The sequence below is a fragment of the Ptychodera flava genome, chromosome 11, assembly GCF_041260155.1.
Source record: "Ptychodera flava strain L36383 chromosome 11, AS_Pfla_20210202, whole genome shotgun sequence".
Taxonomy (NCBI): Eukaryota; Metazoa; Hemichordata; class Enteropneusta; family Ptychoderidae; genus Ptychodera; species Ptychodera flava.
Window position 1 is genome coordinate 24205544 of NC_091938.1, and position 18869 is coordinate 24224412.

At 39.1% G+C, this 18869-nt stretch overlaps 1 protein-coding gene and 1 long non-coding RNA gene across 2 annotated transcripts in view; both read left to right on the forward strand.

Annotated features, from left to right (window-relative positions):
* Window positions 1-9341, forward strand: part of LOC139144432 (uncharacterized) — a 43666-nt gene extending 34325 nt beyond the window's left edge. The window contains exons 2-7 of the mRNA XM_070715133.1: window positions 166-261; window positions 1477-2105; window positions 2632-2797; window positions 4475-8308; window positions 8679-8708; window positions 9229-9341. Coding sequence (XP_070571234.1) covers window positions 183-261; window positions 1477-2105; window positions 2632-2797; window positions 4475-8308; window positions 8679-8708; window positions 9229-9341 — 4851 coding nt within the window. The 5' untranslated portion in view covers window positions 166-182. The remainder of the gene's footprint in view (window positions 1-165; window positions 262-1476; window positions 2106-2631; window positions 2798-4474; window positions 8309-8678; window positions 8709-9228) is intronic.
* A 24-nt stretch (window positions 9342-9365) lies between these two features.
* On the forward strand, window positions 9366-10567 carry LOC139143915 (uncharacterized). The gene is made up of 2 exons (XR_011554691.1): window positions 9366-9782; window positions 9917-10567. It is a non-coding gene; the product is annotated as an uncharacterized lncRNA (long non-coding RNA).
* Window positions 10568-18869: the final 8302 nt, after the last annotated feature.

Sequence of the window (18869 nt, forward strand, 5' to 3'; positions counted from 1 at the left end):
GAAAATAATCGACGGTTGCATAAGTATATGTGGAGTTGACCCGAATGGTTCAATAGAAATCTTATTCAGTCGAGTTCGTTTTGCAGCGGTACTATGAAGCAATGAAGTGTCTGATCGCAGCCGAATGTGATTTCATAACTGATTGGAAAGTGCACTTTCTTACAGGCCGACCACGCGGTGGCATGATCGTCGATATGGTGCTGACATACATGTTCATTGCCGTGTCGTTGATGTGGTCTTCAAGCATTTCGTATGGCACAGGTAAGGATATGTTGTCCTTATCGTTAGTCACCATTGGCAGGAAAGTAGTGTTTGTTTTTTTCATGATCATTTGTAGTTGGCAAAGACAAAAAGCCATGTTTGGTTAATTTTCAGAACAATGGTAAAGACAAAATGAGATCTAATTTTAAGAAAATTTCGCTAGACTGGCTGCGAGTTTATGTCTTTCAACATAGAAATTTTGATCGTCAGACCCCGAACTGGTAATAGTCCCAATCAACGGCGTTCTATATCTGTCTATTCTGTAATACATTATGGTGAGACATACCAAAGTTTCTAGGAGCCGATAACCCTGCTACATACGGAAATATATTTAGACGTTTTAATACGCAAGGTGATTCGCTACGGGTTTAATTAGTCTTCTTTTTACAGATTAGCAAATTTTGAAATTTAACGTTTGAATCTTATGAGAATATTCTTGGAATTGCTGCATCTCTAGGTTGCATCAAAGTTGTATATCATTTCGCATACATGTCCAATATAGATCAAATGCCTCCACCTGCGGTATCACACAATTTCACGATTAGCAAAATGGACCTGCTAATCTTAATTTAGAATCGTTTGGTAATGAAATTATCCGAAATTCCGCCATTACCGCCTCACTCGCTTCTTTCATATCGGCGGAGAAAGGGTACGGTCATTTTACATCCTGATCTTGAAAAGTACTGAGCTGTTAAAATCTCTCGAGTTCTACCTCAGCTGCTTTTGTGTAATCTCCAATGAATAGAGAAAAAAAGCTTGGACGCAATTACTCATTTTAATCATAAATCACCCTATTTATTCTCGATTGACCTGTAAAGCTTGGACGCCAGAACTTATTTTGATCAAATAAATCATCTGGTTTATTCTCCATTGACCTGTGTTCTACGTCTGAGGTCCTGTCTGTTAATTATCATCTTAATCTTTTATATAGTGTGAAATTGCGAAGATGGTAGTTAGTGGGTGGATATTTCATCAGGACTAAGGATAGCGGATGACAAAGACAATAAAACCCCGGCTTCAGCAAAAGAATGATCATTTATAACTTCCCTCCCCAAGTTGTAAAGTACATGTGATTTTCGTACGTGCCACTCAGTCTTAAATCTATACACCTGTACTGTGATGATTTCATTTGAACGATCTGTACATGATAATGATTAATCGTCTACAAAGGAATGCGCCTTTCAACCGTTGACACCCCTTCCGCTCCCTTTGCAGAAATATGCAAATCAACAACGTGTCAACATGGAGGGCAATGCATCGTCACGAACAACGTCAGCGATGGTGCAGTGTGCAACTGCTCGATGACCGGTTACAGCGGCACCTATTGTGAACGTGGTTTGATCAGAACATCGGACATACCATTATTAGTCGCAGGAGAGACATACGCCCTTACACTTTATGCCAAACCGGAAAAAGATCTCATCATTATCCTTCGTAGTGATGACGTCACTTTCAGCCCGAAAAGCGTTGCCATAACCAATTCTATTGACTCAGTCGATATACAAGTGACCCCAAAAAGATCAGGGCACTTAACCGTCTCCCTAAAATTATTTGGTTCCAGCGCTCTTGAATATGCTAAAGACCAGCTGGTATCTCTACCGGTTTTTGAGCCAAGCCTGGGGGTATCCACTAAAATGTTGACAACATCTGGCATCGATTATAGACACTTCGAGTTTTGGAATGGAGATCACCTGTTTACATATATACCAGCATCTAGTCCTAATGTTGTTACAAGGGCGTATGTTTCACGTGATGACTATGACGGATCATCGAATGGGGGCGTCATTGGCTTCTCGTATAAAGGAAATATTCAGCTCATGACTGCAGTTGAAGATCCAGAACGGGTAAAATTTTACTTATCTGTCGATAAACTACATCCTTCGGTAGTGAGAAAAATACGGCTGACTTAGCACACAATAATTAATATCATCTATTACTATGTCATGAAAGATTTGTCAAGTCTTAGATGCATTTCATTGCAAGTTGCAACTCCTAGGGCGCTGATGCATCATGTACCAATATTTTGAAATTTGAACAGAAAAAGCATTTTAAAAACTGTAAAGTACCCAAGAAATAGCATTTAAAATTAATATTAAAGTTAACTTTTACGTAAAATATTAAAGTCGTTAACTGTGTCCTTAAGAGCCGATCAAATATTGAACAGGAGCTGCAGTCATTTCTTCGCAATAGGATGTTCTTTATGACGCCTTTAAGGCTATGTGTACAGCTATGTCATACCACGTGATTCAGCACACGTATACTATGTTAGTGAAACAGTACATGATCAGTAACAGACGATTTTTTCCTCGCTATGTCTTACTTTTTCTCAATATCAATTCATAACAAATATTATTACTCTTCTTTCACTAGTGGTACACTGATATTTTCAACAAGCGTTTCGATGCATTCATATTATTCGACACACCCTTCGAAATGGCAGTAACCCTTAGAGTTGCTGGTCTCAACTTACGACTCCCATTCAAGATTGACATGGAAAACCATGAAGTTCAAACCGCTGCCTTTCTGTCTCTCGGAGGTAAAGTAGACCGACTGTCAACATCCCCACATGCATGCATGCATACATACATACATACATACATACATACATACATACATACATACATACATACATACATACATACATAAAATTCAGATTGGCGCACACACACAAAATATCACGATAAACAACAAAACAAACTAAACAAAAAAGACAACAACAACTAAATAAAATTGACAACACACAACGACCGTTAAGATACATCATTTAAAAACCGCACGGCAGTAGGAATAAAGGAATTCTTGATCCCGTTTGTCTTGCAAACTGGACACTTAAAACGTCTTCCCGAAGGAAGCAGTTCGAATTCTGAATTTAAAATATGCTCTGATGAATTTAAAATGGAACGTACTTTCCTCAGACACTGTTGCTTGTAAAATGACAAAATGCTCCTCTGTGGTGCGCCAAAAATCTTTGAACTTAAAGTGACAATATTTTCTATGGAATTCTTTTGTTTTAAACTTAAATTCTGGAACTAGCAGATATAAGTGAGAAAGTTATGATGCTTTCGATAAAAGACTTGTAAAAGAGAGATAAAATTGTATTGTTCACAGAAAATGATTCCAATTTCCGTAAAGAAATACATTCGTTGTTTTCCCTTCTTTAAAATCGCTTCAGAATTCGCATCCCACCTCAATTTATTATCGAAATTCGAGCCAAGATGTGTGTAATTATGAACAATGTCAACTTTCTGATCATGAATAATGCTCTCCACAGGTTTGTGTTTTTGTCTCCTGAAGTCGAAAACGATTTCCTTGGTTTTGACTACGTTCAGATTAAGGTATGAATTGTCACACCAATTAACAAATTCGTCTAGGACGGGACCATGTTGTTCATCAGGCCCTACAAGAAGCGAGAGGAGAGCCGAGTCATCTGCAAATTTTACAATGTGGCGACCTTCGTAGTTACTTCTACAGTCATCTGTATAGAGGACATAGAGCAGAGGAGACAAAACACACACCCTGTGGAGAACCGGCAGATGTTTGTAAAGAATCAGACAGCCGGTCATTAACAAGCACACGCTGAGATCTGTTAGTTAGAAATTCAATAACCCATAATGTCAACTGACTGTCGAGTCTAAACTTCGAGATAAGTTTGTTGGCAAGAGTATGGGGCTGTATCGTATTAAACGCAGATGAAAAATCTGCAAAAAGAATTCTAGCATGGGCACCCGGTTTCTCAAGATGTTTATACAACTCATTCAGAATAAAAAGTTTGGCATCTTCAACACCCTTTCCAGTTCTATATGCAAATTGAAGAGGATCCAACATATTTTCAGTCTTGGATAGGATGAAATGTTTGATTATTTTCTCGAATGTTTTCATCACAAGAGAAGTGAGGGCAACAGGACGGAAATCGTTTTGCTTCTTTGGATTGTTGCGTTTGGGAATTACATACATACATACATACATACATACATACAAATACATAAAATACATTAAATACATACATGAAATATAAATAATATAATATATATATATATATATATAATATATATATATATATATATTATATATATATATATATATATATATATATATATATATATATATATATATTTCAAAGCATGAATTTTATGCAACCAGAACGAGAATGTTTACAACTTACAGTAATTTTAGTGTACAAACGTTTTTTATTTCTTCTCACAATTTTCACCAGGTTCTGAACGGCAGTGGTGTGGATCTAATGCTGACCCGCCCGGACTATTTGCAAAGGTCAAGGTCTCTGAGAAAGGATTCATGGAAAATCTTTTCGATTTGTCGAAAAGCACTTCGGTGTATATGTTTCTTAATTTTAATCTCCCCGAAAACATGAAAGTTCTTTCAGCTGATGGAATGACCCAAAAGCTCATACCACTGAGGGACCAAATTGTCGAGCTCATCACCATACTTGACAATTTTATTGATTCTGCAAAAGATTCAGCTAGTGCCAGCGTCGATATGATTCAAAGTATTTTTGAACTAGTTAAAGATATAAAGGACCTCGTCACAATATTGGGCTCCAAAAAAAATTCTACTGATAGTGTTGAGAATCTCTCAAGTACTTTATTCTCTCTTTCTAACTCTGTGGTGGGTGCCGTAAGGGCCTGGTATGATTTCAAAGACACAGCAGTTCCATTTGTGTCCTCATTCGAAAATACGGTCAGCGACATATCTTTCCGGTTTCAACAAATACAAAGTGATTTTAACAATGTTGTCCAAGGCTTTGTCTCCGATGTTCAGTTGATCCTAAAAAACTCTGAAGGTTTTGGCTTGAGAGTGCAGGTTAATTTCCCTGTAACTGTTTTGACTTCCAAAGATGTCATTGTTGAGTTGGTGTATTCATCTAGGGTCGGACAGTGCAGTCAGTTTGGTCCGGTTTATGAAAGTTTCCAGGGCAAGCAAGTCATAAGAGGATTTGTTATTTTCCCAACAAGTATACCACTAGGAACGTTTGGTATGATCGATGCAGTTGGAGCAGAATTAGCATATGCTCTTAATGATGGGGACTATTTGATCCGCCTTGCTGCAAAGGTTACATTCGTTGGTATAGTCGAAGTAGACATAAACTTGTTCGTGAAGAGAGACCTGATTTACTTCCAAGCAGATGGTAACGTGTGGAATATCTGCTATGCAACCATTTATGCAGAGGTCAAGCTTCCAGCTGAAGATTTAAATTGGAGAGTTGGGGGAGAACTCGATGTGAACTCTGACAAGAGTTCTTTTGGGATGATGATGGTTGAAGCTGTATGTGATGCTGCTCAAGATTTTGGACGAAGTGCAATAGAAAGACTGGAAAATGCCCAAGACAGAGTTAGGGAAGTTCAAGAGGAAGTGGCAGCAGCAAGAGAATGGCTGCTTAGCAAGAAGAATGATGTGGATAAAGCTAATGCTGCATTTGACAGTGCCATGCACAAACTAGATGATGCAAAAAAGGCGGTCAGAGACAAGCAAGCAGCTGCAGAGAGTGCAAGAAGTTGGTTAAGGCAAAAGCAGAGGGATGTAGATAAACTCTGCAGGATCAGATCATGCGGAAAAATATGTATTCCGGGTGTAAAATGCTCAATCTGTCACAAAAAGGTCGGTTGGGTCAGTGTTCCCTATCCTTGTTGCTCATTTACATCATGCATGACTAAAGTTACTGATCCAGTATGCATTGCTGCGAATGTTGCCTGTACAGCTGTAAGGGCAACAGCATTTGCTGCACTTAAGTTGGCAGAAGGGGCAGTGACTATTGCGATAAGAGCAATGGACGTTGCTGTTTTAGCCCTCGATGCAGCACAGAGTGTGGTTGACAAAGCTAGAGTAGTTCTTGACGTTGCTAAGTTTGCACTCGACTTAGCCGCATCATCATTGGTTGTGGTTGAAAGAGCGCTAGACGGTGTCATCTTAACCCTGGAAGGAGTGAAAAGTGCTGTGGCAGCCGGGGTTGAGGTGTTCAATTTCATTGGTAATTTTGACGTTGCTTCAATCGTGATGATTCGCAAGGCACGGTTCGAAGTCGAAATATCGAGAGAAGATGTGTTTGTCCTTGAGGTTGAAATTGAGGCTAACATCTTCCTTCTGGGTACTAAAACTTTGTTTGTCACCGTAGATTTTAAAGATCTGGGAAGAAGTCTTCTGTCTTCAGCAGTCTCCATCGTAAAAGAACTCGCGAAAGCCTTATTGCCTTTCCGTCGAAAACGAGACCTTACAGATGCAATATCTGATGCATTTGAATCCCTGAATAGTACAGGAGATATAAGAATGTCGACAATTTACATCAGTCCTGATACAAGTTACCTTTGGGATAGACAGGCAAAGACTGTCTCGGTAGGAGAAGAAACTGAATACAGAATACAGGAATTTGAAGACAAGTGCCTGAATTTCACAGAGTTGTCGAGTTTTCTGAATGAATCTCTGACAACACTTTATGATATTGCTGAAGAGTGGAAACGAAGCCTTGAGAATACATCTAATGCAATTTTAATGATAGATGAAGTCATGCTGAATGTGAGCGAAATCAACATAAATGGCAGTGAAATCAACAAAACGGAAGCATTACTAAAATACAACATGACAGAGGATGAAATTGAATTCGAATTAATGAATATCAATTTAAAGAGAAATCCCACAATGAATGAAACATTCAATGTGATAGCAGCTGCAAAAGAGGCAAGCTTGGAAGAACTCGAAATTGCATCAGATTACCATATACTGGAACCATGGAAAGAAGCAATGGAAAACATCACACAAGAAACGTTTCCAGAAGATGAATGCGCTTCTTTTGAAGATTGCCTCTTCCTCACATTTGATCGTCTCGTTGGACTTTACGAAAAGGTCGACCTGCCCAATGTTGACGGCATGAAGTCACTGATCTTTAAGTCTCGCACACAATTCTTCTCAATGCTTCGAAATGACTCTCTCCGACTGGATGATGCTTTGGACATAACCACAGAAATGCTTGACATCCTGAAAGAAACTACTGAAACCAAGATATTTTGTGCCATACCACCTGTTATTACACGTAATCCCTCAAATACAACAGTTATCAAAGGCGAAGATCTTTCATTGAACTGCGAGGCAAACAGTGACCCACATCCATCATATGTTTGGTACAAAGACGGTGAGGTGATTTCTACCATCAGTGAAACTGGTCTCTTGGTTATAAAGAATGTCGATGACCAAGCTAGGGGCTGGTACATATGCAAAGCTGGCAACCATGTAGTAAATGTAACATCTGCAGAAGCTTATGTTGACATTTATGAAGCCCCAACTGTTACTATTCCAAGAGACACGATTGTCTTGGAAGGCCAAGAACCGTCAGTGGTCTTGAACTGTGCTAGCACTGGTTGGCCACTGCCAACTATCAGCTGGTACTTTTCCAAAGACTCGATCACATACAGTCAACTTCCTGTCACTGCTTCGAGTCTTTCATTGTTCAAACCACAATTAAGTGACAGTGGTTGGTATAAGTGTGAGGCAACCAATACTGTTGGCAAAGACTCTCCAGCAGGATTTCGTTTCATGGTACTTGGAATATCTTTGGCTTCGCCAATTTTGAGCCTTTCATTCGAGTTTTCCTCCAACACCTGGAGCGAGATTCATCACCAAACTCATGCTCGCTTTACAGAAACAGATGAATCGTTTGCTATGAAGGACAAACTTCTCAGTGGTTTGGGAAATCTACTGGATATTGATTCAAGTAGACTCGAATTCATGAAACTGGGCGGATTTTACATGGACAATGGTGACATCTCCGGTATGGTAAACGTGAAGATCATTGGACGTAAGAATTCAAATGCAGGTATTGGCCGTCTACCATACCGATATCTACAAGATCTCTTCTACGATGCACAGGAGGAACTTATCATTATGGCAATGACGTTATCAGAGGCTACGTTGGATGACGTTCATCTGTTCTCTTGGAATGGTGTCCGTGTTGATATAAAGCGGGGATCACTGCATTATGGTATGGATGAGCCAAGATGCCCAAAGGGTCAGAAAGCAAGTGACTATAAGTACTTCCTGTGTGGTAAGTAATCAGAAACGTTTATCAGTGCCTGAATTGTTTAGCAATTGTTCGTAAAAATATATTATATTTACCAAGAGAATTTGACTAAACAAACTGGCTTCATTTTCTGCTAAAGTACACTTAACCGCACTGAGAATAACCAAAACTTCATCGTCGATGGACTGTATTTGTGGTAATTATTTATCCACGACAATTACAGTAAGTTATCCGCAAACTCTCAGTTTAAGTGCTAAATGATGCACAATGTCTTTGACAAACGATTCTTGCGCTTCCGTTTTAAAAGTGCGCATCATAATTTTCTTACCTTCTTTCTTCGCTTGATGTCTCCGTGCATTATTGGACATACCTCTTATATAACCACTTGAATCAGCTGACTGCATTGAAGACGAAACAGGATGTGGTAAGATTGGTTTATGAGAACTTTGAACAACAATAATATGACATCAAACCAGGACCAATAATATGTATCATTGAAGAAAGTAGAAGCGATTTAAATCACCAGGTTTAACAAACAAACAAATGGAAAAAGACAATGCCAATAGGGTCTTGTTGAATTTCTGTTAAGTGGTTGTAACAGCTACAGGTGCCTTGAATGTATAAGCGAACCCGACCGACACACCCTGCTAAAATACTAATATCATCACATTTCCGACAAAGATGTAAGGATTTGAAATTCGAGAACAAATATTCATATCAGACTTTATAAAAAAGCAACGACCTCAGAGAAACATAGTAAAATGGATGCCAGCTTTCTTATTCAGCCATGTGGTAACGAATGCAACTCTAGTCAAGTAACAATATACTCTGAAGCATCCAATCCCACGAACTTTTGACTTTTTATACATTGATGCACTTGAAAGAAGACAATAATCTTTCCCGAGAAACCAATAAATAATCCGGTATCATGTTTCAATCTCCAGATGGAAATGAAAGAGAGCCGTCGCCAACGGACATGTCCAAACATCCTGACGTGACACCAAAGGTAGTGTTTATCTTGGCTATATCGTTAAGTGTTACCCCGCATTACAAGTAGGATAAGGGCTCAAAAATAGATTCATATTATTTTCCTTGTGTACTCAACTCAAACCTTAGTACCCCAAGCTACATTTGATATAAGATCAAGATATTTCACCTCGTGTATCTGGAAGATACCAGTTGATCTGCCTTGAGATAGGAATTGAGCAATGAAGCAGTGGCATGCTTCAATACATGCTGGTGATGATTGTTTGACTTCATTAAAGTATGTGTAGGTTAAATGCAAACATTGATGAGGAATTTTCCCAATGTGGCTATTGGCAGATGATGATTTAACTATAGAAAGCATATTTCCGTGCAATAACGACATTTTACACTATCATATACTCCCATAACACACCATTTCTCTATTCCCAGTTACTGAAACAGTCTGGTTCTGGTATTAGCATTGGCTACGTATTACTGATAGCTTGTGCTTCTGTGCTTGTCGTAGTGGCAGGTAGGTAAAATTTTGCTCGACGTAGATTTCTGTGTAGATGGTTACTCTATTACTTTTATTGTGAGATCTCGAATTGCATTAATGATCATAAGCAAGTGCAAATCAGAAAATAATGTACTCCCAATTGTTTGCAGGTGTCATGGCTACGGTCGTATTGAGAAAGAAGAAAGGATTTTCCAAAGAAGGTAACACGAGTTTATCTGAGTCCACAAGTAGTGACATTGGTGAAATGGTTACCATGGGAAATGCGGTGGATGCAAAACCTTGTACCTATGAGTGTCCATCTGTCTTCGATAATTCAACCGAGTCAGCATAAAAAAGTATTCAGCCTATTGTTTGGAAACTAATTCATCATTTTGTGATTTGCTTGCACATCTATAAGTAATGTACGGCATGCGTATATGCGTATATATCTGTTTCATTTACCTCGGTTCTCAGATTTGTATATTTGTGTGTAATATTTCGAAGTCATTTATTGTGATTATTTCACCACCACTTTGTAAATCTACCGGTATTTGAAAACTGTATAAATACAGTTTATTGTCTGATATGAAGTAATTTTAACCACTGATTTATAGACTTAAAACAAAAATCCAACATGCTACGAAGTCAATATTGGCAGATGTTTTGATACACAAAATTTCATGATTAATATTATTCTGTTTTCCAGTTTCACATGTATGCAGATTTTTATTCAAAATATGTCCTATGTACTGCACTTTTCTCTCTTGCTTGCTCTGCTTGATAAACAATAAATGGGTGTGAAAAAAAACTTGGATTTTAAATTTTGTTTCACTCAATGTCTAAATAAGTCATCTTAGAATTGTCTCTACAAATTAAATGTGTGTGAGAAGCCCCGGCCCTCTCCCTCCTCTTCATCCATCCAATCATCGATGAACGGATCAATTTATCGATCCATCCTTCCATCCATCTAAAATTGCGTCTTATGTGACCCTTAGGTAGCCCCAAGTCATGCAACGCAAGAATAGTGGTAAAACGATCCTTATCATGTGACACTGACTTTTAACCCCGCTAAGAAAGGTCACCATTACAGGGTAATTTGTTATCAATTCAACATGCAAGTCTTTATGCGGGTCAGAGCGTTGAATATTGCAAAAATTATGGACAGCAAAACTATTTATTACTTACCACACCACCAGAACAGATAAAATCAGAGGTTATGATGTAATTTTCCAGGTATTTCAGATATTATCTACCAAAGTTAGTCTTATTATAAATAAGAAAGTTCTTTGCGGATAACTTCGTATCGTATGTAATGAGTTTACATAATAAATTTTACAATTTAATGTTTCTATTATATAAGGGATATGCAAGCATGAACAAAACATTAGGGACATTCTATTTGTTGTTTTGTGCACATATGATCTGCAAAAGTGTTACATTCACAAAAATGTTGTAGTTGCTTTTTGTGCATAGCGCCCTCTTTTGCCGCCTGTAAATTTTGAGTGGAGGACAGAGCAAGAAATTGCTCGTAGAGATGCTAAATTGACTGTGCTTTAGTCTGAAAATCTGATGACGACAATCCTCAAAATCACAAAGTTTTAATATAACATTAAACGCCAACATTTTGTCAGTATAGGAATCCGAACAATCAAATCTATGTAAGTAGGCAGTTTAACCATCAACTAAATACACATGTCCCAAAGGCGATAAGGAAATCTAATTTGCATCAGCGATATCGAGAAAAACCTTTCACAAATTTCAAGTCACTGCGAGGTTATACTAAAGTCAAGTTGAAACACTATTGAAATTAAATATACGACGATCGACCAATCCTCAAGGAGGAACAATGGCTGGAAGCACAACATTACATGGGTTACCCTAATTTTCAGCAAAATCGTTGAATTAAATAGTCCTTCGGCCTAAACATCATTCTAAGCGAATCAAAGGATTTTTACCTGAAATACTGTGAAAGAGAGTGAAAGTTTAAGAGTTAAAGTGGAGGACGTGGTGGGTGATATTAAATCGCACAATAAGGATATTATCGAACCTACTGCACATGTAGATGAGGCAGAAGTACGCCTTCTGGCTCTGGGGAGACTTATCGGTCGTCATTACAAGACCGAAGTTTCAACAGGAGTCAATAGGGTGATATTATGCGTATTCCTCATCACCGTTAATGCTTCCCAGATATGCTTTACGACACTAAACCAAATCAATTAAGGAGGCATCATGAGCCAGTGGCTAGAGCAGTGGCCACACCATCACAGAATGGTGAGTTCGAGCCCTTGGCTATGGTGTTGTGTCCTTGAGCAAGGCACTTTATTCCTCATTGCTTCTCCCCACCCCGGAGTGATAGGTACCTGGTAGGACAGTGGTGGTGATGTGTGCGTTTAGCTTTGCTGCGCTAATTGGCTGCACATCTGAGCTGTTGTTGGCTCCCCAGGGAGTTGAGTGGTATCATGTTAGGTCAAGTGACCAGGGGTAATAATAATTGTAAAGCACCTTGAGCAAGTACTTGTGGATATGTGCGCTATATAAGAACCGATTATTTTTATTATTATTATTATTATTATTATTATTGTCAATTATAGTCTGAAGAGTCTTAAGTTTCTTTGAGCAAAGTATTGACTCCTCTCGGTTGGAAATGCATAGATAGAAAACATCGCGATCGTTATTTTTCAATTATTAATTGCCCAATGGATTGTTACCGCTGCGGCCTGTTTTTACACAGAGGTCAACTTGCTAAAACTGATGTTTATTGCTGCATAAAAGTATCTGATAATTGACAGCGCCGTTAAGAGATATAATGTAGGCGGGTGGTATTTTCCCGTAAATTCGAAGGCAAACCTTTTTCTTTTCTACCTACGCATTTTAAGCGGAAAAAATATCTTAAGTGGCTTTCTAAAGTTTTGTTTTGTTTTGTTTTCCCGCAGCTTAATATACACGCTTAGTTTTCAGCTTTGTTGGAAGCCAACGTGAGCATATATTTTCCGCGTCCGCTTCACAATACCATCGTCGACATTTGGGAAAGGAGCGGGCAGAGAATCCGCGTCCGTAATTGACCATAAACTTTCCACGATGACAGTTAGTGCTGCAACGTGAACATGGAATTTCCGTGCCCATATTTTAGTAGTAAGCGGGCAGAGATTTGGCGTCCGCAGAAGGTTCCGATTTATCTGCATTCACAGTTACGCATTCGCCGTCATAGTTGTAGTTCAAAATCGCCGTAAATGCCCTATAGACTGTTACCGCTGAAGCCTGTCCTCACAGAAGTTAAGGCCAAGTTGCATAGTGAAAACCTATTACCTGGTCATGAGGGCTATAGCGCCCGTCTATTACCCCGAGAGGCCGTGCGTTACCAGAAACACATTGCTATTCCACGAGGCCGTAGGCCGAGGGGAATAGCGATGTGTTTCTAGTAACGCACGGCCGCAAATTAGGGGTAATAAGACGGGCGCTATAGCCCGAATAAAGACCAGGTAGGAATAGGTGTTTTATAACACACCAATGCTTATGACGTTATCATTGTCTTTATGTGCTTCAATGTATTCTTAACAGTAACATGTACTGAAATTTTACAATAATTAGGCTTAAAATATTGCTGCAGCGTTTTTTGCACATCACATATTTTAATGAAAACTCATGAACTGACCGAAACTGTGTCCAACACGGGCTAGAAACACGAACGCACGTATTATTGCCATGCAGTGACATGTTGTAGGCCATACCATATAGTTATCATTGATTTTCTGGAATACAGCTCTGCGTTACTCTGCCGAACCCCTGCATAGAAAGTTCCCAAGAACGAGCATAGTTCACCGGGCGATTTTTCCACAGCAGCCATAGTGGTGTTAGTTTCTTCGCAGAAAGAAGCCAAAATGTCCTTAGCATACCGAATGACATCCTTGGTTGCACTTGAATCTTTGTTGTTGATGAGCTCTCCAAGTTCCTCTGCGAATGGAATGCAAAATCTCGCCTGTTTTGCTAAAGGCTCGTAACTCTGACCGCCCGCCATCATTCAAAAAGCGCAGACGACACCTCGGACTTAGTCACGTGACACTTTCGTATCGACTATTTCCCTAGGGAAATAGTCTTTCAAAAAAATGCCCTCTGACGTCACTTTTGCCGATTCAGTGGGGACTAGACGTATCTATTTTCTTGTCATCACGTGACGTATTCTGGCGAATGGCGAAACGGAATGAAACATGTGGTGTGTTATAATGTTAGCTATGTTGACACTGACTGGCATTTTGTTCCCCGCGTAAAAACGGTTGAAGTTGTAGTTGTCACATTCAATCTTGACAGCGCCGCTGATACTTATTCTGTAGCTGGGGGTATTTTTCCGTATATTTCGACAGAAACCTTTTTATACCTGGACATTTTCAATGGGGAAGAGTTGTCGCCGATGGGTCCCCAGCGGCTTTCCGTAGTCAGTTGTTTCACGAACAAATGTATCATTGCACGTGCGCACGGACTGCGCTTAATCAGATAGGCGCTTACATGTATTGTGATAAATCCCGCTCCCAAGCATAACGTGATGCATAAACCATTAGTCCAAGTTAAGCGAACCCTGATTAAGTTCTCACGGGAAATAATAATTCGCATACTTGTTGAAATATCTATTCCTTAGCACAATGCTTTGCGTGTCTTGGATTTCAGCTTATAGCTCAGCAGATTGATAAATATTTCAGTGGGCATGGCATGGAGCGAAAATTCATCTTTATTTGCACGCAGCAGTGTTTACAGCAAAAGACGAAAAGCTCATTATTTCTTAAGGAGGGGCTGTGTGTTACATTTATTACGGTTACAGTACATTTACCAATGAGTTTGACGATGAGATACAGCTGGATATTGATACACTACCTAATTAGGTTTGTCAGTTTGCTCGCGAATTTACCGTTTTAGTGGTCAACTTTTACAACTTTGCGCCAACATCAGACAGACTAAAACAGCAGGTGACGCAGCAAGATGTCTGTAAACTAATTTACTATGTAGTATGTTTATATCTTTACAGCAGCTATCAGTTTCAATGGTGACACACACAGAGACTGGTTGCCAAGTTTTACAAGCAGTTCAAATTCACGGAGAGGTGGTAAAAGAACGACGTTACTGCAAATTTAGACTCAGAGGACAGTGTTCTTTGTAGTTGAATATCAATAAAGTTCATGACTTCAAAAAGAATAGAGTCATGTGTAAAATGAACAAACTTTACTTCGGTCATCAACACATGAATGACACCACATTTCTCAATGAGCTGATATCGGGGCCTACTTCAGTACGAAGTGAACTTGGGGGTTCCAGGCTATTTCGTGAACGTCATTTGTTTTCTATATTGACAAGATTGTAGCGACAAGCGATAAAAACATTGCAACATTGTAAGAGTGTTTATCATTTCTAGTTGATCCGACGTTTTTATTAAACACAAAAAAATAATAGACAGTGTTCTTTGTAGTTGAATATAAATAAAGTTCATGACTTCAAACAAAATCTAAAACTAACAACACAAATCGATCTGAAAGAATCAGAACATTTGAGTAGCGATAGCACAGTCGCTCGAGAGTTATTCAGCTCTGGGACTATTCGCCCCATAGACGAGTATACAGAAGCACAGTCGCTCGAGAGTTATTCAGCTCTGGGACTATTCGCCCCATAGACGAGTATACAGAAGCGCGTATTTCTCGCTTCTGTATACTCGTCTATGGGGCGAATAGTCCCAGAGCTGAATAACTCTCGAGCGACTGTGGCGATAGCAATGTCTGGAAGTCAGGGCTTTGAGTCAGCAACTTTCTAGTCTAATACAACTCAGACAACGAGATGTTCTGGTATTGCCAGCCATGGTGGGGCTTTGTATACATACGCTGACACGTAATTAGCAGCTATCAGTTTCACTGGCGTAATGATCTGTACATTTGTACAAACAGACGTTGAACCAGACAAAAAACGCATCACATCACACATCACTCTATTCTTTTTGAAGTCATGAACTTTATTGATATTCAACTACAAAGAACACTGTCCTCTGAGTTTAATTTGCAGTAACGTCGTTCTTTTACCACCTCTCCGTGAATTTGAACTGCTTGTAAAACTTGGCAACCAGTCTCTGTGTGTGTCACCATTGAAACTGACAGCTGCTGTAAAGATATAAACATTCTACATAGTAAATTAGTTTACAGACATCTTGCTGCGTCACCTGCTGTTTTAGTCTGTCTGATGTTGGCGCAAAGTTGTAAAAGTTGACCACTAAAACGGTAAATTCGCGAGCAAACTGACAAACCTAATTAGGTAGTGTATCAATATCCAGCTGTATCTCATCGTCAAAATCATTGGTAAATGTACTGTTACAAGGTTTTCTATAGGGGAGGTAAAGGACAAATGGGGACCTCCGTATAGCCGCGGGGCGATCGTACTTTATCATAGATAATTATAGTTTGTGCAACATGCCGCGGAAGCGTAAACTATTTTCAACATTCTGAACTACAAACGTGAAGTTCATAGTCGATGCCCCAAATACTTGTGCGGTCAATGATGCCACATTTTGCTGGATAATAACGTTTTAACTCAGCATGCACTGTGCAAATATTTAATGTCGCCATGAATTTGATCTTGTTCAAGCAGTGCCATGTGGTGTTGTGTCCCTGAAGGTGACGTCAATTGAATGCCACTGGGACAGAAAACTGTTTACTCTCCGCTGAAGGGTCAATCAGCTTTAATATAATGAACTTGAGCTGCCATGAAGTATTGAAAGCCAACATACCAAAATTTGCCTGACAGAGATATGGGTAAAACTTGTAAGTGTAAACCCTTCAGTAGAACATGATACAGCGACATTCATCTTGCCAGACGGCAAAAGAATGCAAAGGGCAGGGAAGTTATTTTGTCGGAATGCAAATTTGGTGTCATTAAATTTGAACATGCGAGTCACTTGTTAGTTGGCTTAGTTTTTTCAATTCTCCTTTACTCTCCTTACTACTTTTATATATTTTTACTAATTCACCCTTTTGAAGGTAGACGATGTTACGTTTTAATCGAACTTCTGCCCTCTACCTGCTGTGCGTGAGAAGTTAAGGTAAAGTTAACTCTTCTCCGATACACTTTCAGAGTATATGACACAGAGTGTTCGAAACGCCTACTACTGAATATATATTTTTGTTCACTGTATTAAATCAGCAAACTTGAACTTGTGTGCATGCGTTGTCAGCGAGAGAGAGAGAGAGAGAGAGAGAGAGAGAGAGAGAGAGAGAGAGAGAGAGAGAGAGAGAGAGAGAGAGAGAGAGAGAGAGAGAGAGAGATCAGTGATCTGACATTTACTTTTGAAAGACTTGTACCCGGATTCAAGTGATTCATCATTCACTAATAATATAATTTGCCACCCACAAAATTTACGGCGATACTAATGGATAAGGTATAAAATGATTTACCGCTTTACTATTTCGCTCATGATTTGTATGAGAACGGAAACAGAAAACAAAGTAAGAAAAAAACAGAATTCGTTCTCTGTGAAACGTTTATTTAACTGATAAGGTAGAATTTGGGTCTGGAACCGATATTCGGACTAACGAAATTCATTTTTCCCATAAAGTTAATACAAGGATAGCGGCCATTTTGAACTTTAAATGTCGGTAAAAAGTGTTTAATTTGTTTTTCTCTGCTACCAACATTTTCACGCGATGACCTCTGATTTCTAGCATTATTTTGAAAGAGAATAATACAATGTTTGCTTGAGGAAAGTTTGAGAAAAAGATTTAAGTATGTTTATTCCGAAGCGCACGACGGGTATCACATTTCTGTTCTTACCTTACAACTATTTTCCCTCTAGTATCAATAGAATGACCCAGCTGCAGTTCGCTGGTTTTGCCTTCTAATCAGCGGACCAGTGAATTGAAAGTACGTTATTTTCGCAAAAATAGTCTGTATGATAAAGAAAACTCTCATATTTTCTATTACGTATTGATCGATGATTTAGAAAAAAGGATAATGATGTTTTTATATGGCTTATAACTACAAAACGCTCTATTATATTTAGCCTTTAGCTCTGCATATATCGAAAACATTTATTTAAAATTTTGTTGCTGGCAGTACTACCCAACACATCACAGAAGTCAAAATTCATAAGGGTTATCATATTTAGTTTATGTACCTAATCAAAACTTACCGGAAAACCCGCATTACATTTCGTATCCTGGTTTTGCAAGCTTAGCCCTTTCGGCAGATTTACGGTCCGTTTTGCCACTTTGATTGATGAAGGGAAAGAGAAGTATGGCCGTTTCTCGGAAAAGATGTGAGCTAAAAGGGGTTAAGACTCAAAGGCCTGTGTCAGGTGTCATATTGTCTTGCAAGGAAATTTACTTACTAGATTACAATTTCAATGGAAAACAAAAGGCTGTGGCACCTCCATAACCCTCTTACAGACTAAAACAAACTTAATCCTCGGGATCGAGTCTCCGGCCTTCTAATTCATATGCCCTTCACTAAGCAAGACCCCAAATTAGCCAGTTAGAAAATTTGGCTCACGGTGGCTCTCATAGAGAGACGAAAATTGCAGAATGACAGAAGAGTTGACACTCGGCACATTTCAAGTAAGGGGTAGTGGATAATTAAAGCATGCGCACGGTAAAAACAACTAGCGTTTGGCCTCAACCCCCCCTCCCCTACCCCAGTCGAAAGTTTTGAAGTTTGGAAATCCAACCAAGACTCTTTCTGTATCAGCATACCCACGATCAGTTAGTACGTCGCTATGAAATCCCAACAAATTGTAACAGTGCGGTAACACAGAGTCTTTGCAATCTTGCGAATACGATCATACCTGCAACTCTTTCCTTTTGTAACACAATTTCTGCGGTATAACTTTATATCCTTCTTTGCATTTGTGCTTTCGTACATGTGGTGTGATTTTTGCGCCCGGTAACTGAAATACAGTCAACCCCTCCCCCAAACACAAAAAATGCATTTACCGTGCGAGAGTTTTAATTATTCGCTGCCCCTTAAATGCAGCTATTACGGCGATCATGCCGTAATTCCAGAGATATTTAGGCTGAATCATAATGCCGTCTTTATCTGCTGACAAAATATAAATCGAACGACGAAATGAAAACTTATGGGAGGGCTGTTAGTTTGTAAACCACC